Source organism: Conger conger, chromosome 14, assembly GCF_963514075.1.
Source record: "Conger conger chromosome 14, fConCon1.1, whole genome shotgun sequence".
Classification (NCBI taxonomy): Eukaryota; Metazoa; Chordata; class Actinopteri; order Anguilliformes; family Congridae; genus Conger; species Conger conger.
In genome coordinates this window covers 37,536,469-37,552,262 of record NC_083773.1, presented here as the reverse complement: position 1 = coordinate 37,552,262, position 15,794 = coordinate 37,536,469, and the positions used below count along the sequence as shown (strand labels likewise).

The following is a 15,794-nucleotide window of genomic DNA, read 5'->3' as shown; positions in this document are numbered from 1 at the left end:
TGGCCTACAACATAGCGTGACCAAAGACTGTATGAGCGTGACTCACGCCCTGGTGACGTGACGCATGGCGTGGTGACATCACGGGGCCTGGCAAGCAAGAGGAAGCAGAATAACAACAACGCCAGGGAGAGTGACAGTGACGGGCCATCGAAACACTACAATACTGGCTAACTTGTACATTTTTTTAGTTTCCCTCAAATAGAATACGAAAAGATAAGGTTTTTTTACTGTCTGATATTATTTAATCGAGACCCCCAGGATGTCTATGTTCACAAAGTTGTTTGGTGGCGGAGGGAAAGCTGGAAAATCCGCAACCCCCCAAGAGGCGATCCAGCGACTCCGGGACACCGAAGAGATGTTGACGAAGAAACAGGAATTTTTGGAGAAAAAGATAGACCAGGAGCTTTTGACTGCAAAGAAGAACGGGACAAAAAACAAGCGAGGTGAGGCCTGGTCGGCCTACAGTTCAGCTATCAAGAAGAAGGAAACGTGTTGATAGGTAGCTGGTTGTATGAGCTGATTTAAATGGCTAAGAACGCTAACGCTACCCACTACCTGTTATTAATTCGTTAATGTTAGCCAAAGTTATTGAGGTGACGGGTTTGTTCAATAAACTCGTTTAGTTAGCTCCTCACTAGCGTTAGCTAGTACCTACCACCACTAACGCTTCAAGTGACACTACTGCTTACGCTAACTAGCTAAAGGTGTCATTGAGGTAGCTAAATTTCCATGCTAGCTAGCTAGCTAAGGTTCATCATAGAGTGGGTGTGGGACGATAACGTACTTGCTCCGTGAGACGACAGGTTTTGCGTATGCGCCAACTGTAGCTATGCTTTAAGTTACGTAACGTCAGCTAACACATCCAAATAGTTTGATAGCTGGCTAGCTCTACAGCTAACAGGTAGCACTGCTGACCACTACAGCTACCGAAACCACAGACGATTGTTTGATCTGTGGAACTGCATTGTGAATACGAAAAGTTGTTGGGAGATTAAGTTGTTGTTAGGTTGTTCGTTAACAACACCTGGGTCCTGCATCGGTTTCATGAAAGCATTAAAGCGTTGTGGATTGGCGGAAGTACCGTAGTCTTATGTGTTTATTCCGTAATCATAGGCAGCCCTACATTACACTAGCTAGGTGTTATTCTGTGATATAATTAGCTATGTCCTTTCTTAACATTTATCATGTCTCGTAATCAACAGGACTGACAGTATAATATTTTACTAATGTTAGCGTTAACACACACTGACAACAGAATGACCAGTCGTCAACGAATGTGCATAATAATAACAACGTGTTTTTGTTGCGTTTAGATTGTGTGTGTGTGGGGGTAAAACGAGCTATATTGCTGTATGTCTCTTGGGATAGGCCTCTGACTGCTGTGGTTCAGATGTCATATCAGCAAGAAGACAACGCGTGTGTGTTAACCAGGCCCGGAATTGGAGTGAGGTTAGGCTATCGCATTGGTACAGTACTCCAGGCTTGTTCACGGGCCTAACTGTAGCGCACACAGGGAGAAATTCAGAAAGGCTCTCAGTGTGCTCAAAACTGAGCTATAAAATCTAATTCTCACTGATCTGATTTGAACGGATTTTAAGGTGTGCCTGGCGTCATGTCCGCATTGATTAGAGTCGTAAATCCCGAATTAGAAACGGTCTGCACTTTCGAAATGACATGAACGAACACTGATAATTACGACAGATTACCAAATTTACCAATTATATGTATTTATTTCATAACTACATTTAAAATGTTAAATTAGAAATGTATAAAATAATAAAATAACAGGCTAAGAGAAATCCCGAGGTGAGAACTTTTCAGAAAGTAAAAAGTCCACCCCAGTATTTTGGTTACAATTACTTGCATTTGCTAATTATCTCAATTCTCAAGGCAAGTCATTACCGAGATCACCTGACTGAGTCCGTGGGTGGAAGAAACACATGGCAGGAATATTCACTAGTCAGTTTCTGGCCCCTGGACTTTCCTCGTCTGGAACTATCAGACCGATAGATGCAGTTCTGTGAAGTAAACTAGTGTTAAGATCCCCGAAGTTTCTGTATATCCATATCATAGGAATACTTGATCATAATTGAGAATGTTCACAATTTTAAAAAACGAAACTAAATGGCAAACACAATGACAAGTGACGTTGCTTTGGGTATTGCTGCTAGCTGGCAGAGGCTTGGGTGATGAGGTGAATTTCCTTGCATGGTTTGAGTTTTTGGAATGTGATGAATGAGGGAAGCAGTCATCAAGCTCTCCCTTCCCTTGTCCTGTGGAAAAAAAAATTACCCACTCTGGGAAATCTTACCCGTCGTCACAGTAGGCGTCATCGTGTATATTTTTGGTAGGCCTGGCCTCTCAACTTCAGGTCCTGCGGGCTGCAGGTATTTGTTGTACTTCTGACCACTCATTATATGACCTTCTTGGATCAGGATATGTTGTTTTCGACTTTTAATTCAAATTAAGCAGTTTGTCTTCAAATAAGACAAACTGCTTAAATATTGTGTAAATATGTTAAATATGTGTAAATATTGTGATCAATCAATGACATAAATGTCACACCAAAAGATGATTGGCGCAGGAGGAATTATTTGGTTGTGGTTCAAGTCTGGGTCGTTGCCCATTGTAAAAAATGAATTAAAAAAAAACCAAAAACAACAACTCATAATTTCTGTGTTTATAGGATGCAATGTATTCTTCCCTGTATTTGGGCTTTTTTTTTTTATATATGTAAAAATGCTGAATCCTAGAGTGCAGTCCGTAAGTGTTTGGACAGTGGTACAATTTATGTTCTTTTGCCTCTGTACTCCAGCACATTGGATTTGAAATGAAACAATGTTCCGACTGTTACCTTTAACTTGAGGCTATTTACAGCAATACCAGGTGATCCGTGTAGGAAGTGCATCCCATTTTACGGGACCAGAAGGGCAGTTGGTCTCAGCTGTTTCTGATTAGACAAGTGTATTCAATTGCTTCCTTAGTAATGCTATATAAAAGCGTTCAGTATCTAGTCTTGATTCTAGGCTTTTGTTTGCCTTTGGGGTCTGTTATTGGCATTTGTCAATATGTGGGCCAGAGTTGTGCCAATGAAAGTCAAGGAAGCCATCATAAGACAGAGGGGAAAAAAACTGTCAGTTAGAAACAATAGACTTACTAAAAAAAAAAAAAATGTTTGGAACCTCATTAAGAAGAAAGCAAGCACTGATGTACGTTTGGGATTATTGCCTTGTTGTGGGAAGAAGCACCGTCCAATTAGTTTGGAGGCATTTGATTTAACTTGAGCCGATGAGATGCTTCTGCACACTGTACTGTTCATTTTGATGCTGGAATCAGCAGTTACATTCACAATGAAGGCGAGTGAGGCAGCACCTGTGGCAGCCATACATGACCAAACACTTTTTTTTTGGTAAGTGTAATAAAGAAACAAACAGCATATTGTAAGGCAGTTTTTTTTTTTCTTCTTATTTCTCAGCCTTCCTTGACTGTCATTGGGACAAGGCTGATCCTCATATTGACTAACGCAATAACAGACTCCAAGAAAGCTTTCAGGCTTTTTGATAGCCTAGAATCAAAACTAGATACTGAAAGCTTTCTTATGCGTGCACTATGGAACAGGATTAATACACCTGATTAATGAGAAACTGCTGAGAAGCCTGTCTTAATAAGTTTTGTCCCTTAAAATGGAGGCACCATATAAAACGGGATGCAATTCCTACACAGATCACCTGCTATGGCCATACATACCCTCATATTAAAGGTGGTAGTTTACACTTTCACCTCATATTCCTATTATATATTTTTATTATTTTCACCAAAGCCCCGAGCTTGGGTACTGCTTAATGGCAATGAAATGCCTGCATAAATCAAATCAGTGTTGAACCAAACGAGGGAACAAATGCAATGATCTGCCCTGGAGAGGGGAAACAGCAGGCTCACCTTTCCTTAGGGGGTTTAGCCACTGTCCACATGGCCTGGGCGATTTAATTAGGTCAGAAGAGTCTGCTTAATCATAGGGGCTTTGGATTAAGGGTCCTTAAGGTTGCTCCTTTTTGCCTTTTAACCACACTTCACTCTCTAATAGAATAGTTTATAGATTTCATCGCCATAGATATTATGCAGTACCCAAGCTCTGGCTGTGGTGAATATAATAAAATATTATAAAAAGTCTGGTGCATCCCTTTTGATTTGTTTGCAGCATGCCAAAGTTACTGAACGGTTAATATTTTATGCAAGAAAGCACACGGCAGACATCTTTGTACATTATCTCTCCAGTGGGAAAAACTGCCGTCTCATTGGCCGAGCATCATTGGGCTCCTTAATGAGCATAATCAAATACCAAATGTAATGAACAGCATCTTAGCCGCAGCTGTTGCGTGGCGGTGTTGCCGCTTCAGAGGGCATATGTGTAGTGCTGGTTTCTTCCTGAGTTGGGCTCCTTTCTTGCTTTTTGACGCCCTGCTTTCTGCTAAAACAGCTGCCCTGCAGGCCTTGAAGCGCAAGAAGAGGTACGAGAAGCAGCTGGCGCAGATCGACGGGACTCTGTCCACCATCGAGTTCCAGAGGGAGGCGCTGGAGAACGCCAACACCAACACCGAAGTGCTGAAGAACATGGGCTTCGCCGCCAAGGCCATGAAGGCTGCCCACGAGAACATGTGAGCAAACCTCTGAACACGGCTGCTCCTTCCCTCTGCTGCTCCCTTCCCTCTGCTGTTCCCTTCCCTCTGCTGTTCCGCTGTTCTCTTCCCTCTGCTGTTCCCTTCCCTCTGCTGTTCCGCTGTTCCCTTCCCTCTGCTGTTCCATCCATCTGCTGCTCCCTCCCTCTGCTTCCTCTTTTCTCTGAAATCTTGTCAACTTTTGAGTTTGGTGATGGGCTGTCTCCAGCAGCGGTGCACTAGGTAACCCAACCAGTTTGCATTTATGTTACAGTTACATCATTCTTTTACTTAATTTTCCTAACCTGCAATGCCTGCTATGAGTGACATCTGTAAGAAAAATATGCCGTTTCATTCATACAGTGAGCCCAAATGAGCACATATTACTATAGTTAATGTGGGAGAAGTTCCCATTTAAGAGATATAGTGTGCTTCAGTTGGGGAATGCGTCTTCATTTGAGCGGTCGTGTGTTTCAGGGACATCGATAAAGTCGACGACCTCATGCAAGACATCACCGAGCAGCAGGAACTGGCTCAGGAAATTTCGGACGCCATTTCCAAACCCGTGGGCTTCGGAGAGGACTATGACGAGGTAAGGGCACTTGACTGGGATTTGGGAGGGGGTTGGAGGGGCTTCTACAGTGATTTGGATGCTTCCCTGTTCTCTGTCCTAGCTGTTGTACTTGCTCGGAAATATGCATTGTCCCCCTCAAGATTTCTTCATCCATGATTAGCAGCCAGACATGCATTTCTGGCAACGGAACAAAATCAGTCGGTACTGATTTTGTCCCTGAATTGCACTGTGTGTGTAACATATTGTGTAATTTGAAAGTGTTTGTGTCTATTTCAGGGTCAGTAACTTTAAAAAGTTGATTTCACTGCATAGACAGATTTATCTTGTGTGTATTGCTGGTTTTGTGAGATTGTACTTATGTCTCAGTGGGTTGCTGATTTTGGGAGATATGTAGTTGTTCATGTGCTGGCCGTCTCCCATTACAGGATGAGCTGTTGGCAGAATTGGAAGAGTTGGAACAGGAGGAATTGGACAAAAACCTGCTGGAAATTGGCGGCACAGAGAACGTACCGCTGCCCAACGTGCCCTCCTCATCACTACCTGCCAGACCAGGTAAGGGTTTGTCCCACCTGCTCCTACATGGGGCCTGCATATACGTGGGCTCTGCTCGTGCGCTCTCACCTGCACCCCAACCTGCTCCTGCACCCTCACCTGCTCCTGCACGCCCACCTGTTCATATACGGGCCCTCTTGTTAGAGGCATTAAATGAAACACTCTTATCTTTTTTCTAAATCCGCAATGTCTACACAGCATTTCCCAGGTCTTGTCCAGCTGTTGTGTAGTAAGGGTGTTCATACAAAGGGTGTGGGAGGAGGTCATTGCTGTCCTGCGGCCCGTGTAATTGGATTCTCTCTGGGTTGTCTGGGCTTCGTCTGGGAAACGTCTCGTCATGTAGTTATTTATTTCTTCTTTTCTTTCGGCTCTGGGCGACAGTGCCCAGTTTCAGGGAAGCTGTTTGTCTCCTGCAGGGGTGCCCGATCCTGACATTAGAGTTATTTAGCTGATGCTTTTATCCAAGGCAACAGTTAATGAGACTAAACAAGGGCGTGAACACCAACCTTCCAGGTCCCGGTGAAGCCCCTTAGCCACTGTAGGCTGTCGGCTGCCATGTGCCAAGGAGTGCCGAGAGTATGCAGGTTTTCATTCCAACCGATCTCCACCCCAGCTCATGTCACTGATTGGTCCCCTCCTCTCTGGTTGCCGGTGAAATCAGCCGGTGTAGTTATGGGTTGGAATGAGAACCTCTGCACAGTCTCGGCCATCCGTGGCACACGGTTGGGCAGGTTTTTATTCTAGCCACTTACCTTTGTTTAATTTTCTAAACTGCTGTATACACCTGTGTTGTGCATTAGACTCATAAATTTTTTTTTTTTTTTTTTTAGACCCTACGTTCAACGCTACTGGAACATTCTGCACCTTTAGCACCAAAGAGATTACATTACATTTACATTAATGGCATTTGGCAGACCCTTTTATACAGAGAGACGTACAGTTGATTAGACTAAGCAGCAGACAATCCTCCCCTGGAGCAATGCAGGGTTAAGGGCCTTGCTCGAGTGTCCAATGTCTGTGGCTACACAGGGAATCGAACCACCTGACATTGCGGGTCCCAGTCATGTACTTTAACCACTACACTACAAGCCGCCCTACAGCCTGTTGCGAGATGTTTCTGTGTTCGCTCTCTGCGGTCAGAAGTGTTTCTCACGTTGGCCATTTTCCTTATTTTTCCAGCAAAGAAGAAAGAGGAGGAAGACGAGGATGACATGAAGGACCTGGAGGCTTGGGCGGAGGCCATGTAGTCATGGAAACGGTCACTTCGCCCGGAAACGCTTGGAAAGAACGGACTCTCTGGTTCAGTGCTGATTGATTGATTGTTTTTTTTGTTTTTTTGGTCTTTTTTTGGAGGAATGCTAAATTAAAAAGGAAAAAAAAAAGAGAGAAAAGACCAGAATACTCATGAACGCATAGGTCTTCATCTTGAAAATCAGTCATTTGTATTGTTAAATAAAAAAGAGAAAAAAAAGGCCTCATCCCTCGGAAAAACCCAGCAGAACAGGTTCCTCTCTAAACCAGTGTGTTTTTCTACATCCTCCACTTGTTTACAACTGTCTCATCAGTCCACACGCTGTGAAACCAGCTACCCTTTCTGATAGAAAAATCACTAGCAGAGAGTAGCAGGCTGGCAGTAGTGTTTCTTCCTGTAAAAGCATTAATTGCAAGCAGTTAAGCCAATGAGTGTAAGGAAATTCAAATATAATGACCGGCAGTTGCATCTGGCAGGTTACACAATAGCGTCTTTAATGATATTTAACTAACAAAAGTGAACAATTAGCATCCAATACAAATGGGTCAAATAGATGAAATGGTTGAAAGATGAACTACATTTTATACTGAAAATTGTCAAATGAAAATTATTATTATTTTTTAAATCTGGCAATATTTTCTGAATTCCATGGCAGAAACTGCATGGGATTTCACTGCTTTGGTGGTGAACTGCAGGGGGAAAATATAATAAAGCGTATAATCTTTCAAGCCAAAATATAATTTTGGCTCCATATCTGTCGGAATATTTACCCAAACATTGCACATTGGCTATTGATCAAGCTAATACACTCCAATGGGAATGTCTTTCTGACCCCACCCATAAAATGTATGAAGGCTTCTTTTACTGGTGATTCAAAAGCTGTTCTTCAAGCAACATGAGAACCCCCATCTTAAGCAGGTTTGTTTTTTCATGACTGTAACTGACAAATCTGTGTGCATGTGTGTGTGTGCGTGCGTGCGTGTGTGTGTGTGTGAATGTGTGGGCACTTGAGATGTGTGCATTTGTGTGTCTTTACATGTGTGGCTGTGAGGGCATTCATGCATGTGCTGATGTTTCTGTGTGCGCTTGCGTGTTGGGTGCTTGTGGAAGCATTCACATGTGTGCAGGTGCTAGTGAGTGAGTGTGTGTGTGAGTGTGAGTGAGTGAGTGAGTCATTCTCTTCTACAGTGAAATGCATTACAGCTCTAGAATACAGTGGGCAGGTGTGCATCTGTGTGCGAGGTGCACCTGGGGGCTGTCTTAGGGCACAGTGGTTTGTGCATGCTGTTCTTTTATTTTAAATTATGTTCCTGAATTGGTGATTTTTTCTTTTCCCCCAACATTTTTGTAGTTCATCCTGATTCTCAAAGGTTGTTGTTTTCTAATTTTTTCTAATTTCCTCTCCGAAATATATAAAGATATGTATATTCTGTTTGTAAATCATTTGCAGAGGTTTAGGATGGTATAAAAATAAAATAAAATTAACAAATGTATGACAACTATATTTAAATGGACATGCTCTGAAATACTTGAACTTATGCAACAGTTTCTTTACATTCAGTGCTGTCATTTTCTTTTATCCCCTCTGATCACGTATTGCTTGTTTCCTTGTTTTTCTGTCCTGTCCCCCCCCATCACCACCTGACCTTATTCTAATGGTACGCCTGAATTAAACTTTTGCCAAACAATCATATCTGTTCCATCTTGCTTTGAATAAAAGGCATTTCTGTACATATTGGCAGATAATAAGCACTTTTTGGGTGGAACAAAATCTGAATAGGTTCCTGTCTGGCTACGGCTAAGTCTCTCACCCTGTCCATCTGTCTGTCTGAATGATCTTAACTATAATTATTATGCTGCCGTTTGTACCCCCACGCTTCAAAGAAACCTTTAAAAATGTGTATCATAAAAGAAGGAAAGGTTCATTAACTGCTGTCAGAGTAACATTTGTCACTGCATCGGAAAGGCACAATATCTGCATCTAATTTCCTGTCTGAATGAGAGGGGTGACATCCTTACCTTCTTATGTTTGGGGTCTATGTGACCCCATTCAGTGTTTGACATCACTGAGAAACCAGTTAACATTTTTTTGATATTGATATTGATGATTTTTCAAATTTGTAGCAAATCAACATGAAATAAACATATTGGTATGTTTTCTAAAGTCCTGTACAAACTGCATACAAAGGTATTGTGGTATTTACCCTTTGTAGCTGTATAAAATGTAAGAAACTATACAACCATTTTTATTTTTATTGCAGATTTCTTCCTGGATGGTGGCACTTTCCCATACAGGTGTCAAACTTTCACTTCTGTCAGCCACTAAAATGAGTTCTCACAGATTTTTCATAATTATGGATAACAAGCTAGTGAGTTGGGAGACACTAAGAAGGCAACAAAACTGTCAAAACTTTCCATTACCATAATTTTGTGTCTATTCAAATTGTTGGGGTCAATTTGACCCCAAACATAAAAGCGGTCATGAAATCTTCACATAATATGAGGGTTAAGAGCTGTACTGCACATCATCTGTGTAGAAATGCAGCTTATGTTCATATTCACACTGTTTTAACAGGGCCAGTAGCATGCAAGTTGTGTTCAAAATAATAGCAGTCCAACATGACTTACCAGATCAATCACTGTTTTTGGTAGAAAATATATTACTACATAGCAAATAATTTACTAGTAGGTGTAGTAGAGTCATAGAAAACCAACAGACCCAACATTCATGATACACACGCTCCTGAGTCTGTGTAATAATTAATTGAAAGAGGCGTGTTCAAAATAATAGCAGTGTGGAGTTCAATTAGTGAGGTCATTCATTCTGTGAAAAAACAGGTGTGAATCAGGTGGCCCTTATTTAAGGATGAAGCCAGCACATGTTTGCATGCATTTCTCTCTGAAAACCTGAGAAAAATGGGTCGCTCCAGACATTGTTCAAAAGAACAGCGTACTTTGATTAAAACGTTGATTGGAGAGGGAAAAACGTATAAAGAAGTGCAGAAAATAATAGGCTGCTCGGCTAAAATGATCTCCAATGCTTTAAAATGGAAAGCAAAATCAGAGAGACGTGGAAGAAAACGAAAGACTACCATTTGAATGGATCGAAGAATAGCCAGAATGGCAAAGACTCAGCCAATGATCAGCTCCAGGATGATCAAAGACAGTCTATCGGCAAGAAGCCCCCGCAAAGTCTCACTGTTAAAAAAAAGACACGTGCTGAAGAGGATACAATTTGCCAAAGAACACATCAACTGGCCTAAAGAGAAATGGAGAAACATTTTGTGGACTGATGAAAGTAAGATTGTTCTTTTTGGGTCCAAGGGACGCAGGCAGTTTGTCAGACGACCACCAAACACTGAATTCCAGCCACAGTACACTCTGAAGACAGTGAAGCATGGTGGTGCAAGCATCATGATATGGGGATGTTTCTCTTACTATGGTGTCGGGCCTATTTATCGCATACAAGGGATCATGGATCAGTTTGCCTATATCAAAATACTTATGCCGAAGAGGAAATGCCCTTGAAATGGGTGTTTCAACAAGCATCGTGGTTCCAGACCAACAAAATTAAAGTTATGGAGTGGCCAGCCCAATCCCCGGACCTTAATCCGATTGAAAACATGTGGGGTGACATCAAAAATACTGTTTCTGAGGCAAAACCAAGAAATGCAGAGGAATTGTGGAATGTTGTCAAATCATCCTGGGCTGAAATACCTGTTCATAGGTGCCAGAAGTTGGTCGATTCCATGCAACACGGAAGTGAAGCAGTTCGCAGAAACCGTGGTTATACAACTAAATATTAGTTTAGTGATTCACAGAAATGCTAAATCCTGAAGATTTTTCAGTTTATACAGTAAATATTTGAGTTTGTAAAGAAAAATGCAGACACTGCTATTTTTTTGAACAGCCCAATATTCATTTTTCTTCATTTTCTGTAAAGTAATTAAAAAATTGACATTTTTCTTCATGTTTTGATTTAGGATATAATGTGCAGTGTTCCCAATGCATCGAAATAAAAACTACTATAAGGATTTTGAGCTTTACTCACGTTTTTAAACACACTGCTATTATTTTGAACACAACTGTATACCCCTGTATGTCTCCATTATTCTGATGAAAGTTATTGAGTTGCTCATTCAACATCTTGATATTTGTTATTGTCTCACTTGGGTCTCAAATGTAGGCAGATTAAAAGCCTTATCCTGTGAAATAATGCCCAAAAATGTGTCTGGGTTTAATGATGGGTTTTGGCCATTTATAGGCTAAAACTTTTTTCAGCATAAAGAAAAGCAAGCATTCTTTTAGCATATCCCATGAAACACTTCTTCCGAAAACAATTTGCTATTTGGATACATAAAAGACCATTATAAATAGCTAGGCAGCATCATTAGCTGTTAGATGGGTAGATTAAAATGACCATTTGGAAGCCAGAACTGGAAGAGCCAATCTTGACTCGAACCCCTGAATCATCCCCGTTTCTCTAGGAGTGGATAGATTTGCACACATACAAATGGGATTTGAAAATGTACAGGCATGTGTGTGAAGACAGGAAGGATACTGATGATAGCATTTAAAAAAAGCTTGTTACCCCTTCTTCATGCTTAGTGCATGCAATATATAGCAATTTCTTTCTATATAATATCATTTTTATGACTAACGTTTCTTAATTGGACTAATTCTGAAAGCAATGATTGGATAAATGTCTGCATATTTGGTCATTTAGAATTAAACTTGAAGTGTGATATGATTTACTTTCTTGTGGAATGATGCTAGTGGGGATGAAAGTTCTAATTAGAACATGAAATTAGACCTATCTATGTTGTGCGGCCAGTGTTCCACAGTGGACCTAAGACCATTTCTAAATACATGAATCCAACACACTTTGCAATTGTAAACACAGACATTTAAATGCAGTAATTAAATATTAAATACTTAATTACTGCATTACTCAATACGTTATACAATGTATTATTAATTATGAGCCGTCTGAAATGCATTATTAAAATAATGTATTTTAAGATCATTTTATGAAGCATTTCAAAGCAATGGGAATGCTATGTATGTATTTCACTAGGCATGGATGACTGTAGTCTTTGTACCACCCTAGGTGAGATTGTGGACCTGGATGGAAGGAGTCCACCCTGGACAAAAGACTATTTTCTTTTGCCTCTGCCACAATCCTCCACCTCCAAGATGGTTGGTGCCCCTCCAGAAGCACGCTACCCCATTTTTGCTCGGCCCAGAACCAAAACCTGCATTTGACCTGGATGTGACATTTATTTGCCTGTTGCTCTGCCGATGAAAGTATGTGGTAGCTGGTTAACCAGTTCAGACCAGCTGTATACTCAACATGGTTTGACTAGCTCAAGCTATGTTTCGAAACAGCTGGTGAATTTAAGCTGATCATAGCTGGATATTACACCAGGGATATTACTGCAGAATAATGGCAGTTTTAAAATTAACATTATTCCCATTATTCTTGTCAAACAAAATTGTTGTTTCATGTATTAGTAAATGTCAGTTACTACCATGTACATAATTACCAGAATTTAAAAAACCTTCATATGTTATTTCATTCACATATGGCATCCACGCATACTACTACGAGAGAAGCAATTTCATTTTAAAATCTAACACCAGTATTAAAAATCTTATGTTAAATTAGCTCATACTAAAGATATTCCCTTTAAGTATACAGTTGTGTTCAAAATAATAGCAGTCCAACATGACTTACCAGATCAATCACTGTTTTTGGTAGAAAATATATTACTACATGGCAAATAATTTACCAGTAGGTGTAGTAGAGTCATAGAAAACCAACACCCAACATTCATGATATACATGCTCCTGAGTCTGTGTAATTGAATAATTAATTGAAAGAGGCGTGTTCAAAATAATAGCAGTGTGGAGTTCAATTAGTGAGGTCATTCATTCTGTGAAAAAACAGGTGTGAATCAGGTGGCCCTTATTTAAGGATGAAGCCAGCACATGTTTGCATGCATTTCTCTCTGAAAACCTGAGAAAAATGGGTCGTTCCAGACATTTTTCAAAAGAACAGCGTACTTTGATTAAAACATTGATTGGAGAGGGAAAAACGTATAAAGAAGTGCAGAAAATAATAGGCTGCTCGGCTAAAATGATCTCCAATGCTTTAAAATGGAAAGCAAAACCAGAGAGACGTGGAAGAAAACGAAAGACTACCATTTGAATGGATCGAAGAATAGCCAGAATGGCAAAGACTCAGCCAATGATCAGCTCCAGGGTGATCAAAGAGAGTCTATCGGCAAGAAGCCCCCGCAAAGTCTCACTGTTAAAAAAAAGACACGTGCTGAAGAGGATACAATTTGCCAAAGAACACATCAACTGGCCTAAAGAGAAATGGAGAAACATTTTGTGGACTGATGAAAGTAAGATTGTTCTTTTTGGGTCCAAGGGACGCAGGCAGTTTGTCAGACGACCACCAAACACTGAATTCCAGCCACAGTACACTCTGAAGACAGTGAAGCATGGTGGTGCAAGCATCATGATATGGGGATGTTTCTCTTACTATGGTGTCGGGCCTATTTATCGCATACAAGGGATCATGGATCAGTTTGCCTATATCAAAATACTTATGCCGAAGAGGAAATGCCCTTGAAATGGGTGTTTCAACAAGCATCTTGGTTCCAGACCAACAAAATTAAAGTTATGGAGTGGCCAGCCCAATCCCCAGACCTTAATCCGATTGAAAACTTGTGGGGTGACATCAAAAATACTGTTTCTGAGGCAAAACCAAGAAATGCAGAGGAATTGTGGAATGTTGTCAAATCATCCTGGGCTGAAATACCTGTTCATAGGTGCCAGAAGTTGGTCGATTCCATGCAACACGGAAGTGAAGCAGTTCGCAGAAACCGTGGTTATACAACTAAATATTAGTTTAGTGATTCACAGAAATGCTAAATCCTGAAGATTTTTCAGTTTATACAGTAAATATTTGAGTTTGTAAAGAAAAATGCAGACACTGCTATTTATTTGAACAGCCCAATATTAAGTAATTAAAAAATTGACAAATTTTTCTTCATGTTTTGATTTAGGATATAATGTGCAGTGTTCCCAATGCATCAAAATAAAAACTACTATAAGAATTTTGAGCTTTACTCACGTTTTTAAACACACTGCTATTATTTTGAACACAACTGTAAAATACTTAGTCTTTTTTTTCCTCATCATTGCCCTCTGTGAAGTGCTCTGCAACTGCAATTGTGTTTGGGCTATGACCTGGGGACTGTATCATCCACTTGGACTCAAGGATGAATTGATTAGATTTTGGTGGTTATGGTCATGGTCACTGTGACCTCACGTAATTCTTGTGAATGCGATATCTCAGGTCCAGTCATCCAGTTAACTCCAATAATCCTTGAGTCCAAGTGGACGTTTGTGCCAAATTTGAAGAAATTTCCTCTGGCTTTTCTGAGATATCACATTAAAAAAAAAAATGGGACGGATGGACAACCTGAAAACATAATGCCTCGGGCCACGACTGTCGTGGAGGCATAAAATCAGCAGACCCTTTGGCCTGCCAGGTCATACCCCTGGAACAGACACCAAGAACAAAGATGAGAACAGCAGGCACATACAGTTGTGTTCAAAATAATAGCAGTGGGTCTCATTCATGAAACGTGAGCAGAACAAATTTGTGTGTAAAATGTGAGTAGAGGGAAATTTACGGGTTTTTGGCATTCATCATTATTTTAGTAGCTCCGATCTTTTCGTAGCTACTACCAAAATCTACACCTGCTGCTGACCACGCGTAGTGCTTGTGTAAATTCAAGAATGCACATAAATAATGCTTGTCACTATTGGAAATTTACATTTTAATTCATATTGCGCTCTGTTATGTAAACAATACGCAGATGCCTTTGAAACACATGATATGAACATGACAAACAATTAAAAATATAACACATTTAGTTAAATTAGTTGGCAATTAGCAGGTTTAAGATCCAGATTAGGTTCATGATTGTGAATTATCTATGAAAATCGACTCAATAGATTACACATTCTTTGTGATGCATTTGCTTACATAAACCGGAAAAACTTTCATTCCGTTAATGAGCAACTGATCTGTGAGGCCCACGCTGCTACTCAGGCCGTTGTGGAGCGCACAAACGGGGCCTTGAAGGCAAGATGGATCTGCCTGGACAATAAAGGTGGTACCCAGGAAGGTGTGCAAAATAATATTAGCCTGCTGTGTCCTGCACAATGTGGCCATTAAACAGGGCCTTCCCCTGCCTGAAGTCTCCAATGCAGAGGAACGACTGCCTCCGGAACCAGCTCTTGGGCCTCAAAATGCGCCTGCTATACAGTAGAGTAGACTTGTAGAGCAATTTTAAGGTAAGTGTTGCTAAGACTGAATAAGCTGTGCACATTTTAGGCCGACAAGCTTTGCAAAAAGTTAGTTTCATTTGTATTTTGTTTTATATTTATATACAACATCCTGTTTCATCCTCATCCTCAGTTCATTTTCAGGTCATGCTCTTTAAAATGTATACAAATAGGCTTTAATTAATTAATTTAATTATCAGAGTAAAAGAGAGTAGCTTGATTATCTTATAGTAAATAAGTATTTTCCCAGGATGAACACAGACATCACACAATACTGACAACATAACACTTCATTGTTGAGGACGCAAAAGTGCCTTGCAGATTTCCTTCAAGCTGGTGTTAATTTCTTGGAGGGACGTGTTGATTTGGTTGACTGCTGTAGGTAGACTTTCCT

General features: G+C 40.6%; 1 protein-coding gene across 1 annotated transcript; it reads left to right on the top strand.

Moving 5' to 3' along the window:
- The first annotated feature begins 71 nt into the window (after positions 1-71).
- Positions 72-8,724, top strand: chmp4ba (charged multivesicular body protein 4Ba). Its single transcript, XM_061220722.1, has 5 exons — positions 72-443; positions 4,478-4,655; positions 5,133-5,247; positions 5,655-5,781; positions 6,961-8,724. Exons 1-5 carry the CDS (start codon positions 260-262, stop codon positions 7,026-7,028), a joined length of 672 nt encoding a protein of 223 aa, XP_061076706.1. The 5' UTR covers positions 72-259; the 3' UTR covers positions 7,029-8,724.
- Positions 8,725-15,794: the final 7,070 nt, after the last annotated feature.